We start from the raw sequence: 21,782 nt of genomic DNA, 5'->3' as shown, positions 1-21,782 counted from the left end.
GGACATAGTGCGCGAGCTCCCGACATACTTGGGATTGATACATACGGATGTATGTGGACCAATAAATGAAAATGCTAGAGGTGGTTATTCTTACTTCATTACATTCACCGATGATCGATCACGGTATGGTTATTTGTACTTAATGAAGTATAAATCCGAATCTTTTGAAAATCTCAAGGAATTCAGGGCTGAAGTTGAGAAACAAACAGGAAAATGTATTAAGGCTCTTCGATCTGATCGAGGAGGTGAATACCTTAGTACTGAATTCCTAGACTATCTTAAGGATAATGGCATTGTATCACAGTGGACACCTCCTGGAACTCCAGAACACAATGGTGTATCTGAAAGAAGAAATCGCACTTTATTAGATATGGTGCGATCTATGATGAGTTACACTGATTTGCCTATATCCCTTTGGGGATATGCCCTCGAGACAGCCGCATATGTACCGAACAGAGTGCCATCCAAATCTGTTCCAACTACGCCTTATGAGATATGGCATAGTAGGAAACCAAGTCTTAATCATGTTAAGATTTGGGGTTGTCCAGCTTTCGTCAAGAAGCTAAAAATGGAAAAATTGGAGGCTAGGTCTGAACAAGGTCGCTTCATTGGATATCCAAAGGAGTCTCTTGGATACTATTTCTATTTTCACTCTGACCTAAGAATTTCGGTCAGCAGGCATGCTTCTTTTCTGGAGAATCAGTTTGTCCAGGAAGGTGGTGCTGGACGGAAAATAGTCTTACAAGAAGAGAAAAATGAAGTACCAAATAACCAAGTTCAAACACCGATCTCTGATTCAGTGGGAGCTTCTGATACACAACCTCTTAGGAGGAGTGCGAGAACGTCTCGTCCACCTGCTCGTTATAGACACTTGGTTGAACATATTGAACCATTATTCATTGTGAATGATGGTGATCAACCTAGTGATCCAAACACCTATGAGGAGGCGATGTCGGACATCGATTCTGGTAAATGGCTAGAAGCCATGAAATCCGAAATGGATTCAATGTATTCCAACGAAGTTTGGACCTTAGTTGACCTGCTTGATGGTATTGTACCAATTGGCTGTAAATGGATTTTCAAGAGAAAGATGAATGCTGAGGGTCAAGTTGGAACTTACAAAGCACGGTTGGTGGCGAAAGGATATCGTCAAAAAGAAGGAATCGATTATGACGAAACTTTCTCACCTGTAGCCATGCTAAAATCCATTCGGATTATGTTGGCTATAGCTGCACACCTAGATTATGAGATATTCCAAATGGATGTCAAAACGGCTTTTCTAAATGGCTTTCTTGAGGAGGACATCTATATGGAACAACCACGGGGTTTTGAATCCAATGGTGAACGTCGGAAGGTGTGTAAGCTTAAGAGATCCATTTATGGACTCAAACAAGCCTCCGTAGAGTTGGAACATCCGTTTTGATGAAGTAGTCAAATCGTTTGGTTTCATCAAAAACCCGGATGAACCTTGTGTATACAAGAAGGTCGATGGGAGTGCAATAGCATTTCTAGTTTTATACGTCGATGATATACTTTTGATCGGGAACGATGTACCGATGATATCATCGATCAAACTATTCTTGTCACGTAAATTCTCCATGAAAGATTTAGGAGAGGCAACCTGTATTTTAGGTATCAAGATCTATAGAGATAGATCGAGACGATTGATTGGCCTCTCACAATCTATGTACATAGACAAAGTGTTAACACGTTTTAACATGCAATGTTCTAAAAGAGGATTATTGCCTTTTAGGCATGGAATCCATCTTTCCAAGGAGATGTGTCCCAACACTCCTGAAGAAAGAGAGCGGATGGCAAAGATACCTTACGCATCTGCTATTGGAAGCATAATGTATGCTATGTTATGTACGAGACCTGATATTGCACATGCCGTAAGCATTACTAGCAGATATCGATCGATCCAGGGAAGAGCACTGGATAGCAATCAAGAATATCCTTAAGTACTTGCGAAGGACTAAGGATTTATTCTTGATATATGGAGAAGGAGAGTTTAAAGTTGAAGCTTATATTGATTCCGATTTTCAATCGGATCCTAATGATTATAAGTCTACATCTGGGTTTGTCTTTACACTTAATGGTGGCGCAGTTAGTTGGAAGAGTTCCAAACAGAGCATAACTGCTGATTCCACCACTGAGGCAGAGTATGTAGCTGCTTCAGAAGCAGCAAAGGAAGCCGCTTGGACGAAGAAGTTCATTTCTGAACTTGGAGTCGTTCCTTCCATTGCACAACCAATAACATTGTTTTGTGATAACAATGGGGCAATAGCTCAAGCGAAGGAACCAAGGTCTCACCACAAGTCCAAGCACATTGAGAGACGCTTCCATCTCATTAGAGAAATTGTTGGGAGAGGTGATATCGCCTTGCAGAAAATTGCCTCAGCGGAAAACGTGGCAGATCCCTTCACTAAGGCCTTACCTCAGTCTTCTTTTGAAAGACACATTGACAAAATGGGTTTGAGGTACCAAACAAATTGGCTTTAGTGCAAGTGGGAGATTGTTAGATGTATGCCCTAAAGTTACTATGTAATAGTTACATGTTAGGGATTTAAGTTGTACTTTCAATTACATTATTTATTTAATGGCAAGGACGCATTCATTCATTTGTCCAATTATTTAAATATATGAATGATTCCATAAGATCAGTTGTGACTGGACCTATTCTTGAGACGTTAAGAATATGTGTGACAGGTTCACAGTTAGACTGAATCTTTAAATTGTTCTCGGTCGATGGATCATTGAGTGGATATTAATGATCCTGTTGAGACCGGTGTGTTCGTAACTTCACCAATAAGTATTGGATACTTAAGGGAATGACGAGTCACGAGTCATTGGATATTGCGATACCCGAGTTAGAACACAGGTGCTTGTATCAGACAAGTTCACTGAACGTGACATGCATAGAATGATTAGCAACATGGAAACTTTTAGCGTGGTCAATGTCTAATCGTTCGTGCTCTGGTTTTGTGTAAATAATCCTTAGACCTGAGGTACAGTGTTGACTTGTATGTTGGATGGCTATGGTTCACAGGTGCGTATATTGCCGCTTCGTTGATTCGTCTCTGTACTTGATGGCCATAGTTCGTTCACATACGAAGTTACACGTGTGCGCAAAATGGAATCTGTCTCCTTGTTATATGCAAGGTACAATAATGATGTCCTATGCAATCTAATCTTGACACTGCATTGAAATCCTCGGCCGGGGTTGTAACCGAGAATGAACTGTTCATGTCTCATATAAAATGTATGTCAATTAGATTTGTGCATATGATCGAATTGGTGACTTGACAAATACTCCATGGTCTTTGTTCGATCGGGACATAGTAAGGCAGAGGGATTGAATTACACTGTAACCAAAGCTGACAGGTTCATTATGTTCTTAAAACATTCACACTATCTAGGTAGCCATGACATATTGCTAGATGTCAATCGTGGCTTGTAGGACCTAGAGGTTGATCGGGACAATCAATTCTCTTGGGAGTACTAACGTGTTAGTGCAAGTCCTACTACTAGATCAGTGATGAACCTAGGGATGTCACACACCATAACCAATTTAGAATGACGTTATACGGAGGATGCAATATTGCAAATATGTTTGCAATTATAGCAATCGATTAGTCAGATTGAGATTAAATTAAATATGATTTAATTTAATTTTATTTCAGTCATGATCGTGCGTGCATATGATGCACACGCAAACCTAAAGTGGCACATGTTAATGTGCCATATGATTTTACACTCTTAATTTTATTAATTAAAAGTGTACACGGTCAACAACGGTCAGCTCCTTACTGATCGTGTGTGTTTTAATTTAAAATAAAAAAAAAAAAAATGATGATGATAGCGCATGCACACGGTCGGCGCTTGACCGTGTGCATCACCCACGGTCGCAACGATTGCGACCGTGGGCATCATCCACGACCAGCAACCATTGCTGGTCGTGTGCTCTATGCACACACGATCAGCAATGATTGCTGATCGTGTGAAGGGTGGCGATCAGCAACCGTTGCTGACCCCACTAATAAAGTGCTATCAGCAACGGTTGCTGAAATAGTGACGCGAAAGGGTGCAATTAAGGGCATTATCATGCGTTCGTCGGAGTTAAGAAAATATGTTTCTCTCTTCCGACGACGTGACTGAAATATCGAGAGTGCGGAGAATTGTCGTCACAGGATTGCTAGCACAATTATATTGGTGATTACCCGCAAGTTCTTTCTTCCGTTCGTCGTGCGATTGGTGGTGTGTCTCGAACTAGAGGTCCGACGCTTGTGGGGCTTGAACGAAGAATATCCGAACCGAAATCATTTTGGGCACGCTACGAAAGGTAATTCGTTTAACCCCTATGGTCTTTCCGATTTTGATTGAAATGCACGAACAACGCCTTTGGAGATACATGTATGGTTATAATTTTCCGCTGCGTTTATATTTAATTTTAACTATGCATGTTCCGTAAAAAAAACAACAGTGGTATCAGAGCCAATCCTTAGGCGTTCTCGTGCGTTTAATTGATTTTGGTTCATATATATATTTTTGCGATCCAATGGGCAATTTACTTTGTTGAGAGAATTGCTTGCTCTTAAGTGGCCTATAGAAGTTGATTAATTTATATGATAAATTTGATCAACTGAGCAAAAATCGAAACTAAATCAATTTTGAATCAAAAATCTGTACCTTATTTTCTATTTGCCTTTTTCTTCTGCAAAATGATTCACGACTATGAATCGAGAGGTGACAACGCTACCGTCGGTTGGAATCACGCACGTGAAATTTGTTTCACCTGTTTTGATTTCTTGACGTGGCTTACGTTGCTCGGCCATGAATTTGATTCAGTGCAGAATTTTATTTGTGCCTTCCAAAGCTTTAAATTTAGAATTTATGGCTCGTGAGGAAGGGTGGTGATCATGGAAAAACCCCTAATCAATATGATTGATGTATGGATGAATGTATGATGATTACAGGTATTTTTGGGGTTGTAATTATTAAATGGAGGCTGCGTCCTTCTTTTTATTTCCATGTAATGTATTTTTTTTTTTTTTTAGTATAGTTTAGTATTATCAATTGTTGATGTAAACATTACATGAGGAGGAGCCATTAAAGCCGGAGAGCTCTATGGGCCCGGTACGTGAAGAGTTCAAGGATCCAAGAAGAAGTGAAGAGCGGATCTCTATTATTAAAACATTAAAATGGCTAAATGGGACTCATTGGCTCGAGACCCATTGAGCCATAATTCCATGATCACCACGTAGGATAGATTTTTATGCATTTGATATCTATTTATTTATTCAGTTGTTATGCATGTTAAACCGGTTAATGTGCAAAGTGAGACCATTAATAACGACCCAAACCTCCTTATTAATTATATTAAGTCGAAACGGGTTTCGGACTCGTGGCCTTCCATCGTCATGGTTTGGTCCAATATTATAGTGGTTGATTGACCGGCTATGGATACATAGGGGTCAATTGCCATTTATAATATTGGATCACTCCATTATGCATGTGATGTTGTGGGGTTGGAGCCAAACGATTTCCAATAACTGTTAGGTGAGGGGATCGTTTGTGTTTTCAATACTTGCATGAGATGATGTGCTAGACTTAATTATGATCATGATGTCAATAACCTGTCGGGTGAGACATTCATGGTCTAAAGGCCAAAGTTATGATTGGGACTCGCATGTGATGTGTTGAACAAGTTAGTTCACTCACTAAGTTAATAGAACACCAATAACTCATTAGGTGAGGTGGGCTATGGCCTGGTGGGACTCCAATCCCCACTAGTAATCTTTACCCAACAAAGATTACCGTTTTCCCATTTTAAGGAGTATGGGATTCGAAAAATTTAGTGGGAGGCACTATTTCATTTAAAGGCCAAAATGAAATGGTTATTTTGAAAGACAACGGCTAACAATTTATTTTCTGCACAGATATATTATTACTCTGAAAATGGTGACCACAAACCCACTCGCTTCTATACTTGACAAGAATTGTTTGACTGGACCCAATTTCACTGACTGGGTGAGAAATTTGAGAATTGTTCTCAATTCGGAGAAAATCGGGTATGTACTTGATCAAAGATGCCGGACTCATTTCCCGAGGGTGGGACCCAAGAGGAGCGAGTCACGTATGATAAATGGCGTGATGATGACTTAAAAGTTAGGTCATACATGCTTGCTTCAATGAATAATGAATTGCAGAAGAAGTATGAAACTATGGAAGATGCTAGGTCGATCATCTTGCACTTAAAAGAATATTTTGATGAGAATGGTCGAACCTCTAGATATGAGATATCTAAGGCATTGTACCGTATGAGGATGGCTGAGGGATCATCGGTTAATGATCATGCTTTGAAAATGATCTGGCACATAGAAGAGTTGGCTAGGCTTAATCTTGTTATGGATAATGAGTTAGCTGTGGATTTGATCCTCCAATCTTTGCCCGATTCCTTCTCTGGTTTTGTCCAAAACTTCCACATGCACAAAATGGAGAAAACTCTTGCGTGAGTTACATAGTATGTTGGTAGTTTATGAGAAGGAAATGCACAACACGAGGCCCAATGTGGTGGCTATAGCTAAGGCTTCTTCTTCAAAGAGTAAAACTGTTTTGAAGAAAAAGAAATGGAAGAAGCCTATGAAACATGCTGTGCAATCAAAGCCCAAGGTTGAAAAAGGGAATTGTCACTACTGTGGTGTCAAAGGGCACTGGAGGAGGAACTGCAGGAAGTACCTCGCGAGCTTGAAGGTCAAGCCAAAGGACCAACCTTGCGAAGGTATGGTGTCTATGCTTATTGAAACTAATCTTATGGTTAGTGCTGAATCCAACTTATGGGTTCTAGATTCTGCTGCAACCTCACATATTTGTATGTCTTTGCAGAATCTGGAAATAAGCAGGATGCTAGGGCGAAATGAAATTGTCCTAACATTTGCAAATGGAGCAAGAGTTGCTGCGTTAGCTATAGGGACTTTTCGTTTATGTTTGCCTTCTGGACATGTATTGGTATTGAAAAATTGCTTGCATTATAAGAATGCTGTTAGGAACATCATCTCTATACCTCGTTTGAGTAAAGAGAATTATGAATTTTCTTTTGCTGATGATGTATGTTCTATTTATCATAATAGGAGATGTGTTGGTTCTGGCTTATTAACCAATAATCTTTATACCATTACAATGTTCGGTAATGCGATTACCAATGCCAATAAGCAACAAAATAATGATATAAATGCCATAACTAATAAACGCCCTAGAGATAGTCCAAACCCAAAGTATGTTTGGCATCTTCGATTAGGTCATATTGGAGAAGATAGAATCAACAAGTTGAGTAATGATGGATATATTAATCCATCAATGTTTGAGCCATACTCGGCTTGTGAGGCATGTCTTCTAGGAAAAATGACCAAAGCGCCTTTTGTGGGACATAGTGCGCGAGCTCCTGACATACTGGGATTGATACATACAGATGTATGTGGACCAATAAATGAAAATGCTAGAGGTGGTTATTCTTACTTCATTACATTCACCGATGATCAGTCACGGTATGGTTATTTGTACTTAATGAAGTATAAATCCGAATCTTTTGAAAAGTTCAAGGAATTCAGGGCTGAAGTTGAGAAACAAACAGGAAAATGTATTAAGGCTCTTCGATCTGATCGAGGAGGTGAATACCTTAGTACTGAATTCCTAGACTATCTTAAGGATAATGGCATTGTATCACAGTGGACACTCCCTGGAACTCCAGAACACAATGGTGTATCTGAAAGAAGAAATCGCACTTTATTAGATATGGTGCGATCTATGATGAGTTACACTGATTTGCCTATATCCCTTTGGGGATATGCCCTCGAGACAGCCGCATATGTACTCAACAGAGTGCCATCCAAATCTGTTCCAACTACGCCTTATGAGATATGGCATAGTAGGAAACCAAGTCTTAATCATGTTAAGATTTGGGGTTGTCCAGCTTTCGTCAAGAAGCTAAAAATGGAAAAATTGGAGGCTAGGTCTGAACAAGGTCGCTTCATTGGATATCCAAAGGAGTCTCTTGGATACTATTTCTATTTTCACTCTGACCTAAGAATTTCGGTCAGCAGGCATGCTTCTTTTCTGGAGAATCAGTTTGTCCAGGAAGGTGGTGCTGGACGGAAAATAGTCTTACAAGAAGAGAAAAATGAAGTACCAAATAACCAAGTTCAAACACCGATCTCTGATTCAGTGGGAGCTTCTGATACACAACCTCTTAGGAGGAGTGCGAGAACGTCTCGTCCACCTGCTCGTTATAGACACTTGGTTGAACATATTGAACCATTATTCATTGTGAATGATGGTGATCAACCTAGTGATCCAAACACCTATGAGGAGGCGATGTCGGACATCGATTCTGGTAAATGGCTAGAAGCCATGAAATCCGAAATGGATTCAATGTATTCCAACGAAGTTTGGACCTTAGTTGACCTGCCTGATGGTATTGTACCAATTGGCTGTAAATGGATTTTCAAGAGGAAGATGAATGTTGAGGGTCAAGTTGGAACTTACAAAGCACGGTTGGTGGCGAAAGGATATCGTCAAAAAGAAGGAATCGATTATGACGAAACTTTCTCACCTGTAGCCATGCTAAAATCCATTCGGATTATGTTGGCTATAGCTGCACACCTAGATTATGAGATATTCCAAATGGATGTCAAAACGGCTTTTCTAAATGGCTTTCTTGAGGAGGACATCTATATGGAACAACCACGGGGTTTTGAATCCAATGGTGAACGTCGGAAGGTGTGTAAGCTTAAGAGATCCATTTATGGACTCAAACAAGCCTCCAGAAGTTGGAACATCCGTTTTGATGAAGTAGTCAAATCGTTTGGTTTCATCAAAAACCCGGATGAACCTTGTGTATACAAGAAGGTCAGTGGGAGTGCAATAGCATTTCTAGTTTTATACGTCGATGATATACTTTTGATCGGGAACGATGTACCGATGATATCATCGATCAAACTATTCTTGTCACAGAAATTCTCCATGAAAGATTTAGGAGAGGCAACCTGTATTTTAGGTATCAAGATCTATAGAGATAGATCGAGACGATTGATTGGCCTCTCACAATCTATGTACATAGACAAAGTGTTAACACGTTTTAACATGCAATGTTCTAAAAGAGGATTATTGCCTTTTAGGCATGGAATCCATCTTTCCAAGGAGATGTGTCCCAACACTCCTGAAGAAAGAGAGCGGATGGCAAAGATACCTTACGCATCTGCTATTGGAAGCATAATGTATGCTATGTTATGTACGAGACCTGATATTGCACATGCCGTAAGCATTACTAGCGATATCGCCCGATCCAGGGAAGAGCACTCGATAGCAGTCAAGAATATCCTTAAGTACTTGCGAAGGACTAAGGATTTATTCTTGATATATGGAGAAGGAGAGTTTAAAGTTGAAGCTTATACTGATTCCGATTTTCAATCGGATCCTAATGATTATAAGTCTACATCTGGGTTTGTCTTTACACTTAATGGTGGCGCAGTTAGTTGGAAGAGTTCCAAACAGAGCATAACTGCTGATTCCACCACTGAGGCAGAGTATGTAGCTGCTTCAGAAGCAGCAAAGGAAGCCGCTTGGACGAAGAAGTTCATTTCTGAACTTGGAGTCGTTCCTTCCATTGCACAACCAATAACATTGTTTTGTGATAACAATGGGGCAATAGCTCAAGCGAAGGAACCAAGGTCTCACCACAAGTCCAAGCACATTGAGAGACGCTTCCATCTCATTAGAGAAATTGTTGGGAGAGGTGATATCGCCTTGCAGAAAATTGCCTCAGCGGAAAACGTGGCAGATCCCTTCACTAAGGCCTTACCTCAGTCTTCTTTTGAAAGACACATTGACAAAATGGGTTTGAGGTACCAAACAAATTGGCTTTAGTGCAAGTGGGAGATTGTTAGATGTATGCCCTAAAGTTACTATGTAATAGTTACATGTTAGGGATTTAAGTTGTACTTTCAATTACATTATTTATTTAATGGCAAGGACGCATTCATTCATTTGTCCAATTATTTAAATATATGAATGATTCCATAAGATCAGTTGTGACTGGACCTATTCTTGAGACGTTAAGAATATGTGTGACAGGTTCACAGTTAGACTGAATCTTTAAATTGTTCTCGGTCGATGGATCATTGAGTGGATATTAATGATCCTGTTGAGACCGGTGTGTTCGTAACTTCACCAATAAGTATTGGATACTTAAGGGAATGACGAGTCACGAGTCATTGGATATTGCGATACCCGAGTTAGAACACGGTGCTTGTATCGCAAGTTCACTGAACGTGACATGCATAGAATGATTAGCAACATGGAAACTTTTAGCGTGGTCAATGTCTAATCGTTCGTGCTCGGTTTTGTGTAAATAATCCTTAGACCTGAGGTACAGTGTTGACTTGTATGTTGGATGGCTATGGTTCACAGGTGCGTATATTGCCGCTTCGTTGATTCGTCTCTGTACTTGATGGCCATAGTTCGTTCACATACGAAGTTACACGTGTGCGCAAAATGGAATCTGTCTCCTTGTTATATGCAAGGTACAATAATGATGTCCTATGCAATCTAATCTTGACACTGCATTGAAATCCTCGGCCGGGGTTGTAACCGAGAATGAACTGTTCATGTCTCATATAAAATGTATGTCAATTAGATTTGTGCATATGATCGAATTGGTGACTTGACAAATACTCCATGGTCTTTGTTCGATCGGGACATAGTAAGGCAGAGGGATTGAATTACACTGTAACCAAAGCTGACAGGTTCATTATGTTCTTAAAACATTCACACTATCTAGGTAGCCATGACATATTGCTAGATGTCAATCGTGGCTTGTAGGACCTAGAGGTTGATCGGGACAATCAATTCTCTTGGGAGTACTAACGTGTTAGTGCAAGTCCTACTACTAGATCAGTGATGAACCTAGGGATGTCACACACCATAACCAATTTAGAATGACGTTATACGGAGGATGCAATATTGCAAATATGTTTGCAATTATAGCAATCGATTAGTCAGATTGAGATTAAATTAAATATGATTTAATTTAATTTTATTTCAGTCATGATCGTGCGTGCATATGATGCACACGCAAACCTAAAGTGGCACATGTTAATGTGCCATATGATTTTACACTCTTAATTTTATTAATTAAAAGTGTACACGGTCAACAACGGTCAGCTCCTTACTGATCGTGTGTGTTTTAATTTAAAATAAAAAAAATGAAAATGATGATGATAGCGCATGCACACGGTCGGCAGCTTGACCGTGTGCATCACCCACGGCAGCAATGCTTGCGACCGTGGGCATCATCCACGACCAGCAACCATTGCTGGTCGTGTGCTTCTATGCACACACGATCAGCAATGATTGCTGATCGTGTGAAGGGTGGCGATCAAGCAACCGTTGCTGACCCCACTAATAAAGTGCTATCAGCAACGGTTGCTGAAATAGTGACGCAGAAAGGGTGCAATTAAGGGCATTATCATGCGTTCGTCGGAGTTAAGAAAATATGTTTCTCTCTTCCGACGACGTGACTGAAATATCGAGAGTGCGGAGAATTGTCGTCACAGGATTGCTAGCACAATTATATTGGTGATTACCCGCAAGTTCTTTCTTCCGTTCGTCGTGCGATTGGTGGTGTGTCTCGAACTAGAGGTCCGACGCTTGTGGGGCTTGAACTGAAGAATATCCGAACCGAAATCATTTTGGGCACGCTACGAAAGGTAATTCGTTTAACCCCTATGGTCTTTCCGATTTTTGATTGAAATGCACGAACAACGCCTTTGGAGATACATGTATGGTTATAATTTTCCGCTGCGTTTATATTTAATTTTAACTATGCATGTTCCGTAGAAAAACCAACAATGGTATCAGAGCCAATCCTTAGGCGTTCTCGTGCGTTTAATTGATTTTGGTTCATATATATATTTTTGCGATCCAATGGGCAATTTACTTTGTTGAGAGAATTGCTTGCTCTTAAGTGGCCTATAGAAGTTGATTAATTTATATGATAAATTTGATCAACTGAGCAAAAATCGAAACTAAATCAATTTTGAATCAAAAATCTGTACCTTATTTTCTATTTGCCTTTTTCTTCTGCAAAATGATTCACAACTATGAATCGAGAGGTGACAACGCTACCGTCAGTTGGAATCACGCACGTGAAATTTGTTTCACCTGTTTTGATTTCTTGACGTGGCTTACGTTGCTCGGCCATGAATTTGATTCAGTGCAGAATTTTATTTGTGCCTTCCAAAGCTTTAAATTTAGAATTTATGGCTCGTGAGGAAGGGTGGTGATCATGGAAAAACCCCTAATCAATATGATTGATGTATGGATGAATGTATGATGATTACAGGTATTTTTGGGGTTGTAATTATTAAATGGAGGCTGCGTCCTTCTTTTTATTTCCATGTAATGTATTTTTTTTTTAGTATAGTTTAGTATTATCAATTGTTGATGTAAACATTACATGAAGAGGAGCCATTAAAGCCGGAGAGCTCTATGGGCCCGGTACGTGAAGAGTTCAAGGATCCAAGAAGAAGTGAAGAGCGGATCTCTATTATTAAAACATTAAAATGGCTAAATGGGACTCATTGGCTCGAGACCCATTGAGCCATAATTCCATGATCACCACGTAGGATAGATTTTTATGCATTTGATATCTATTTATTTATTCAGTTGTTATGCATGTTAAACCGGTTAATGTGCAAAGTGAGACCATTAATAACGACCCAAACCTCCTTATTAATTATATTAAGTCGAAACGGGTTTCGGACTCGTGGCCTTCCATCGTCATGGTTTGGTCCAATATTATAGTGGTTGATTGACCGGCTATGGATACATAGGGGTCAATTGCCATTTATAATATTGGATCACTCCATTATGCATGTGATGTTGTGGGGTTGGAGCCAAACGATTTCCAATAACTGTTAGGTGAGGGGATCGTTTGTGTTTTCAATACTTGCATGAGATGATGTGCTAGACTTAATTATGATCATGATGTCAATAACTGTCAGGTGAGACATTCATGGTCTAAAGGCCAAAGTTATGATTGGGACTCGCATGTGATGTGTTGAACAAGTTAGTTCACTCACTAAGTTAATAGAACACCAATAACTGTTAGGTGAGGTGGGCTATGGCCTGGTGGGACTCCAATCCCCACTAGTAATCTTTACCCAACAAAGATTACCGTTTTCCCATTTTAAGGAGTATGGGATTCGAAAAATTTAGTGGGAGGCACTATTTCATTTAAAGGCCAAAATGAAATGGTTATTTTGAAAGACAACGGCTAACAATTTATTTTCTGCACAGATATATTATTACTCTGAAAATGGTGACCACAAACCCACTCGCTTCTATACTTGACAAGAATTGTTTGACTGGACCCAATTTCACTGACTGGGTGAGAAATTTGAGAATTGTTCTCAATTCGGAGAAAATCGGGTATGTACTTGATCAAAAGATGCCAGACTCATTTCCTGAGGGTGGGACCCAAGAGGAGCGAGTCACGTATGATAAATGGCGTGATGATGACTTAAAAGTTAGGTCATACATGCTTGCTTCAATGAATAATGAATTGCAGAAGAAGTATGAAACTATGGAAGATGCTAGGTCGATCATCTTGCACTTAAAAGAATATTTTGATGAGAATGGTCGAACCTCTAGATATGAGATATCTAAGGCATTGTACCGTATGAGGATGGCTGAGGGATCATCGGTTAATGATCATGCTTTGAAAATGATCTGGCACATAGAAGAGTTGGCTAGGCTTAATCTTGTTATGGATAATGAGTTAGCTGTGGATTTGATCCTCCAATCTTTGCCCGATTCCTTCTCTGGTTTTGTCCAAAACTTCCACATGCACAAAATGGAGAAAACTCTTGCTGAGTTACATAGTATGTTGGTAGTTTATGAGAAGGAAATGCACAACACGAGGCCCAATGTGGTGGCTATAGCTAAGGCTTCTTCTTCAAAGAGTAAAACTGTTTTGAAGAAAAAGAAATGGAAGAAGCCTATGAAACATGCTGTGCAATCAAAGCCCAAGGTTGAAAAAGGGAATTGTCACTACTGTGGTGTCAAAGGGCACTGGAGGAGGAACTGCAGGAAGTACCTCGCGAGCTTGAAGGTCAAGCCAAAGGACCAACCTTGCGAAGGTATGGTGTCTATGCTTATTGAAACTAATCTTATGGTTAGTGCTGAATCCAACTTATGGGTTCTAGATTCTGCTGCAACCTCACATATTTGTATGTCTTTGCAGAATCTGGAAATAAGCAGGATGCTAGGGCGAAATGAAATTGTCCTAACATTTGCAAATGGAGCAAGAGTTGCTGCGTTAGCTATAGGGACTTTTCGTTTATGTTTGCCTTCTGGACATGTATTGGTATTGAAAAATTGCTTGCATTATAAGAATGCTGTTAGGAACATCATCTCTATACCTCGTTTGAGTAAAGAGAATTATGAATTTTCTTTTGCTGATGATGTATGTTCTATTTATCATAATAGGAGATGTGTTGGTTCTGGCTTATTAACCAATAATCTTTATACCATTACAATGTTCGGTAATGCGATTACCAATGCCAATAAGCAACAAAATAATGATATAAATGCCATAACTAATAAACGCCCTAGAGATAGTCCAAACCCAAAGTATGTTTGGCATCTTCGATTAGGTCATATTGGAGAAGATAGAATCAACAAGTTGAGTAATGATGGATATATTAATCCATCAATGTTTGAGCCATACTCGGCTTGTGAGGCATGTCTTCTAGGAAAAATGACCAAAGCGCCTTTTGTGGGACATAGTGCGCGAGCTCCTGACATACTGGGATTGATACATACAGATGTATGTGGACCAATAAATGAAAATGCTAGAGGTGGTTATTCTTACTTCATTACATTCACCGATGATCAGTCACGGTATGGTTATTTGTACTTAATGAAGTATAAATCCGAATCTTTTGAAAAGTTCAAGGAATTCAGGGCTGAAGTTGAGAAACAAACAGGAAAATGTATTAAGGCTCTTCGATCTGATCGAGGAGGTGAATACCTTAGTACTGAATTCCTAGACTATCTTAAGGATAATGGCATTGTATCACAGTGGACACTCCTGGAACTCCAGAACACAATGGTGTATCTGAAAGAAGAAATCGCACTTTATTAGATATGGTGCGATCTATGATGAGTTACACTGATTTGCCTATATCCCTTTGGGGATATGCCCTCGAGACAGCCGCATATGTACTGAACAGAGTGCCATCCAAATCTGTTCCAACTACGCCTTATGAGATATGGCATAGTAGGAAACCAAGTCTTAATCATGTTAAGATTTGGGGTTGTCCAGCTTTCGTCAAGAAGCTAAAAATGGAAAAATTGGAGGCTAGGTCTGAACAAGGTCGCTTCATTGGATATCCAAAGGAGTCTCTTGGATACTATTTCTATTTTCACTCTGACCTAAGAATTTCGGTCAGAAGGCATGCTTCTTTTCTGGAGAATCAGTTTGTCCAGGAAGGTGGTGCTGGACGGAAAATAGTCTTACAAGAAGAGAAAAATGAAGTACCAAATAACCAAGTTCAAACACCGATCTCTGATTCAGTGGGAGCTTCTGATACACAACCTCTTAGGAGGAGTGCGAGAACGTCTCGTCCACCTGCTCGTTATAGACACTTGGTTGAACATATTGAACCATTATTCATTGTGAATGATGGTGATCAACCTAGTGATCCAAACACCTATGAGGAGGCGATGTCGGACATCGATTCTGGTAAATGGCTAGAAGCCATGAAATCCGAAATGGATTCAATGTATTCCAACGAAGTTTGGACCTTAGTTGACCTCGCTCGATGGTATTGTACCAATTGGTCGTAAATGGATTTTCAAGAGGAAGATGAATGTTGAGGGTCAAGTTGGAACTTACAAAGCACGGTTGGTGGCGAAAGGATATCGTCAAAAAGAAGGAATCGATTATGACGAAACTTTCTCACCTGTAGCCATGCTAAAATCCATTCGGATTATGTTGGCTATAGCTGCACACCTAGATTATGAGATATTCCAAATGGATGTCAAAACGGCTTTTCTAAATGGCTTTCTTGAGGAGGACATCTATATGGAACAACCACGGGGTTTTGAATCCAATGGTGAACGTCGGAAGGTGTGTAAGCTTAAGAGATCCATTTATGGACTCAAACAAGCCTCCAGAAGTTGGAACATCCGTTTTGATGAAGTAGTCAAATCGTTTGGTTTCATCAAAAACCCGGATGAACCTTGTGTATACAAGAAGGTCAGTGGGAGTGCAATAGCATTTCTAGTTTTATACGTCGATGATATACTTTTGATCGGGAACGATGTACCGATGATATCATCGATCAAACTATTCTTGTCACAGAAATTCTCCATGAAAGATTTAGGAGAGGCAACCTGTATTTTAGGTATCAAGATCTATAGAGATAGATCGAGACGATTGATTGGCCTCTCACAATCTATGTACATAGACAAAGTGTTAACACGTTTTAACATGCAATGTTCTAAAAGAGGATTATTGCCTTTTAGGCATGGAATCCATCTTTCCAAGGAGATGTGTCCCAACACTCCTGAAGAAAGAGAGCGGATGGCAAAGATACCTTACGCATCTGCTATTGGAAGCATAATGTATGCTATGTTATGTACGAGACCTGATATTGCACATGCTGTAAGCATTACTAGCAGATATCAGTCTGATCCAGGGGAAGAGCACTGGATAGCAGTCAAGAATATCCTTAAGTACTTGCGAAGGACTAAGGATTTATTCTTGATATATGGAGAAGGAGAGTTTAAAGTTGAAGCTTATACTGATTCCGATTTTCAATCGGATCCTAATGATTATAAGTCTACATCTGGGTTTGTCTTTACACTTAATGGTGGCGCAGTTAGTTGGAAGAGTTCCAAACAGAGCATAACTGCTGATTCCACCACTGAGGCAGAGTATGTAGCTGCTTCAGAAGCAGCAAAGGAAGCCGCTTGGACGAAGAAGTTCATTTCTGAACTTGGAGTCGTTCCTTCCATTGCACAACCAATAACATTGTTTTGTGATAACAATGGGGCAATAGCTCAAGCGAAGGAACCAAGGTCTCACCACAAGTCCAAGCACATTGAGAGACGCTTCCATCTCATTAGAGAAATTGTTGGGAGAGGTGATATCGCCTTGCAGAAAATTGCCTCAGCGGAAAACGTGGCAGATCCCTTCACTAAGGCCTTACCTCAGTCTTCTTTTGAAAGACACATTGACAAAATGGGTTTGAGGTACCAAACAAATTGGCTTTAGTGCAAGTGGGAGATTGTTAGATGTATGCCCTAAAGTTACTATGTAATAGTTACATGTTAGGGATTTAAGTTGTACTTTCAATTACATTATTTATTTAATGGCAAGGACGCATTCATTCATTTGTCCAATTATTTAAATATATGAATGATTCCATAAGATCAGTTGTGACTGGACCTATTCTTGAGACGTTAAGAATATGTGTGACAGGTTCACAGTTAGACTGAATCTTTAAATTGTTCTCGGTCGATGGATCATTGAGTGGATATTAATGATCCTGTTGAGACCGGTGTGTTCAGTAACTTCACCAATAAGTATTGGATACTTAAGGGAATGACGAGTCACGAGTCATTGGATATTGCGATACCCGAGTTAGAACACAGGTGCTTGTATCAGACAAGTTCACTGAACGTGACATGCATAGAATGATTAGCAACATGGAAACTTTTAGCGTGGTCAATGTCTAATCGTTCGTGCTCTGGTTTTGTGTAAATAATCCTTAGACCTGAGGTACAGTGTTGACTTGTATGTTGGATGGCTATGGTTCACAGGTGCGTATATTGCCGCTTCGTTGATTCGTCTCTGTACTTGATGGCCATAGTTCGTTCACATACGAAGTTACACGTGTGCGCAAAATGGAATCTGTCTCCTTGTTATATGCAAGGTACAATAATGATGTCCTATGCAATCTAATCTTGACACTGCATTGAAATCCTCGGCCGGGGTTGTAACCGAGAATGAACTGTTCATGTCTCATATAAAATGTATGTCAATTAGATTTGTGCATATGATCGAATTGGTGACTTGACAAATACTCCATGGTCTTTGTTCGATCGGGACATAGTAAGGCAGAGGGATTGAATTACACTGTAACCAAAGCTGACAGGTTCATTATGTTCTTAAAACATTCACACTATCTAGGTAGCCATGACATATTGCTAGATGTCAATCGTGGCTTGTAGGACCTAGAGGTTGATCGGGACAATCAATTCTCTTGGGAGTACTAACGTGTTAGTGCAAGTCCTACTACTAGATCAGTGATGAACCTAGGGATGTCACACACCATAACCAATTTAGAATGACGTTATACGGAGGATGCAATATTGCAAATATGTTTGCAATTATAGCAATCGATTAGTCAGATTGAGATTAAATTAAATATGATTTAATTTAATTTTATTTCAGTCATGATCGTGCGTGCATATGATGCACACGCAAACCTAAAGTGGCACATGTTAATGTGCCATATGATTTTACACTCTTAATTTTATTAATTAAAAGTGTACACGGTCAACAACGGTCAGCTCCTTACTGATCGTGTGTGTTTTAATTTAAAATAAAAAAAAATGAAAATGATGATGATAGCGCATGCACACGGTCAGCAGTTGACCGTGTGCATCACCCACGGTCAGCAACAGTTGCTGACCGTGGGCATCATCCACGACCAGCAACCATTGCTGGTCGTGTGCTCTATGCACACACGATCAGCAATGATTGCTGATCGTGTGAAGGGTGGCGATCAGCAACCGTTGCTGACCCCACTAATAAAGTGCTATCAGCAACGGTTGCTGAAATAGTGACGCAGAAAGGGTGCAATTAAGGGCATTATCATGCGTTCGTCGGAGTTAAGAAAATATGTTTCTCTCTTCCGACGACGTGACTGAAATATCGAGAGTGCGGAGAATTGTCGTCACAGGATTGCTAGCACAATTATATTGGTGATTACCCGCAAGTTCTTTCTTCCGTTCGTCGTGCGATTGGTGGTGTGTCTGAACTAGAGGTCCGACGCTTGTGGGGCTTGAACTGAAGAATATCCGAACCGAAATCATTTTGGGCACGCTACGAAAGGTAATTCGTTTAACCCCTATGGTCTTTCCGATTTTTGATTGAAATGCACGAACAACGCCTTTGGAGATACATGTATGGTTATAATTTTCCGCTGCGTTTATATTTAATTTTAACTATGCATGTTCCGTAGAAAAACCAACAAAGAACATCCAAGAAAGTTATGTCAACAAACTTCTTAACTATTTGCAGGAACACAGGCCTGTGAAACACCTAAGATCAAAGGGGACCACAATACAAGGCAAGAAGTTATGACCTGGTTTTAGTGTTCTTAGCTAGGAATGTCTAGTGCTTCTGCTGAGTTATCCAATGTTTGGCAAGACAAGGTGGTTTGCTTTGTATGTGAACTAGATGTGTTCTCCGTTGTGTTAAGGAGAAAGTAGTTTATGTATCGATCGCACTATGGACGAAGTATAACCGATTAATAATCGCGTGGTATGCACTCTAACTTTGTGATTGAATTTTGAGTTCTCTCACTTCTTATTGACTAGTTTCTCCAAGTGTGAATGTCACGTGACATAACCGCCACAAAAAATACCTTCTTCTAATTAGGACTTTGGATGTCCTTTGCCAAATAATTTCATGAGCAGCACAATTATTATTTTAAAGGCAGAGATTGATATCCGAGGAGCTAGAAATTTAAAAGTCAACACAAACACGACAACGAAAATACTCACCATCTATGGACCACCTCAAAATATGACACAGATAACTTAACACTTAAAGGAATTCATTAAAGAGGTATAGAGTTACGGTGATATTCTAATCGAAGAGTTCAATTCCAATATATAATTAAAACACTTACTTACCCTCTGAGGAAACCTTAGAGGAGTTTAAATAGACTCAACTTGGAACAACCCCTCTAAGTATAGGCAATTATTGAAATTACGGGATAATTATCCATAAAGTCCTAAAACTATTATATGGTGGCCAATTCAGTTTTAAACCATTCAATTATGTCAATTTAGTCCTAAAATATTTTACGATTTGTCAATGTAGTCACTCCGGCCAATTTTGGCCGGAATTCGCTAACATGGACGTCGGCCAACATACGTGGCTTGAGCAGCGCTTATGTGGATGATTTTTGAAATTTTATTAATTTTTTATTAATTTTTTTTCCTTTTTTCTTTTTTTCTCCTTTTCTTTTCGCCCATGGCTGGTCTCAAGCGATGGCCGGGCCAGGCGAAAAGAAAAGGAAATAAAAGGAAAATTTCAAAATAAATCCAAAAATTCCAAAAATCATCCATGTCAACATAGCCATGCCACTAAGATGATTAACATCCACGTCAGTGATTTCCCAAAATAATTATATTGACAAATCGTCAAAAGATTTAGAACTAAATTGACACAATTGAAAGGTTTAGAACTGAATTGACCGCCGTACAATAGTTTTATGACTTTTTTTACAATTTTTCCTCGAAATTACTATAATTTAATTCTCCAAGACAAAACTAATAATCCTTGGACAAAACATAAATAAGAAGATTGACTCTTGACTATACTTGACTCGAGGAACAAAATACCTTAGAATGGACTCAATAAGATCATAAAAAGTCTAAAGGATAATGATACAAATAGTCCATAAACTTTGGTCCAATATACAATGTAGTCCATGAACTTTTAATTTGTTCAATGTAGTCCCTGAACTTTAGCCTAATGTTCAATATGGTCCCTGAACTTTCAATTTGTTCAATGTGATCCCTGGACTTTTAGTACATGATCAATGTAGTCCTTGAACTATATAAAAATATTTTTAATGTAGTACTTCCATTAATTTAAGATCATGGACAACATTGAATATTTTCTTATAAGTCTAGTGACTAAATTGAGCATGTACCAAAAGTTCATAGACTAAATTGAACAAATTAAAATTTTAGAGACCACATTGCATATTGAGCAAAAGTTTAGGGATTACATTGAACAATTTGAAAATTCAGGAATTACATTGCACATTGGTCAAAGTTCATAGACCATTTGTGTCATTTTCCCAAGTATAAAAGATTTGTTCTTGCATTTCAAAATTGAGTATCTGGGACATAATTCTTTAGAAGACTTCAAATTGCATGAAACTTAATTCTTTTGAAAGTGTACGCATAGAAGGCTTTCCAATCATGTATTATTTGACCATATTGAAGAACAAAATCCCTTTGAAATATCTAAACAAAGTGATCTTTAGAATTCTGTCAGCATAGATGTGCTTATTCTTCAAGTAAGTTTGCATTAAGTGTTGGAAAATGTTTGACCCTTTCGAAATGACCCTTTCGAAGCGATCTTTCATCGAGGGTCCTCTTCGTTTAGGAGGTAAATGCCATCCTCAACTTACCTTTGCACTGCATGATTAACATTTAATGGGTTTCGACTGTAATGATTAACTGTACAAGGCTATAAAGCAGAGGTTGTTAGACATTCAATAGCACAAGAAGACAATGTATTGAAAATGAGAAACTTTCTTTATTGAGGTGTCAAGGCACTGGTCAATGAAATCCTTTTTCCGGTTAGTCACATTTTCAAAGGGCAAACATGTTTTCATCTACTCCGATTCATTAGTGCAAACCTCCAGGATGGTAAACAACCAGAATTTAGAACAATGGCCAATGTCGTG

General features: G+C 39.3%; 1 protein-coding gene across 1 annotated transcript in view; it reads left to right on the top strand.

Annotated features, from left to right (window-relative positions):
• LOC115692352 (UDP-glycosyltransferase 91A1-like) overlaps positions 1–19,637 on the top strand; it is a 33,341-nt gene extending 13,704 nt beyond the window's left edge. Inside the window, exon 2 of the mRNA XM_056311852.1 lies at positions 19,338–19,637. Coding sequence (XP_056167827.1) covers positions 19,338–19,339 — 2 coding nt within the window. The 3' untranslated portion in view covers positions 19,340–19,637. The remainder of the gene's footprint in view (positions 1–19,337) is intronic.
• Positions 19,638–21,782: the final 2,145 nt, after the last annotated feature.

The sequence above is a fragment of the Syzygium oleosum genome, unplaced genomic scaffold (assembly GCF_021117445.2).
Source record: "Syzygium oleosum isolate NSW1041296 unplaced genomic scaffold, Sole_v2.1 Sole_v2.01, whole genome shotgun sequence".
NCBI lineage: Eukaryota > Viridiplantae > Streptophyta > Magnoliopsida > Myrtales > Myrtaceae > Syzygium > Syzygium oleosum.
The sequence above is the reverse complement of the archived record's forward strand: the minus strand, read 5'-3'. Positions and strand labels throughout refer to the sequence as shown.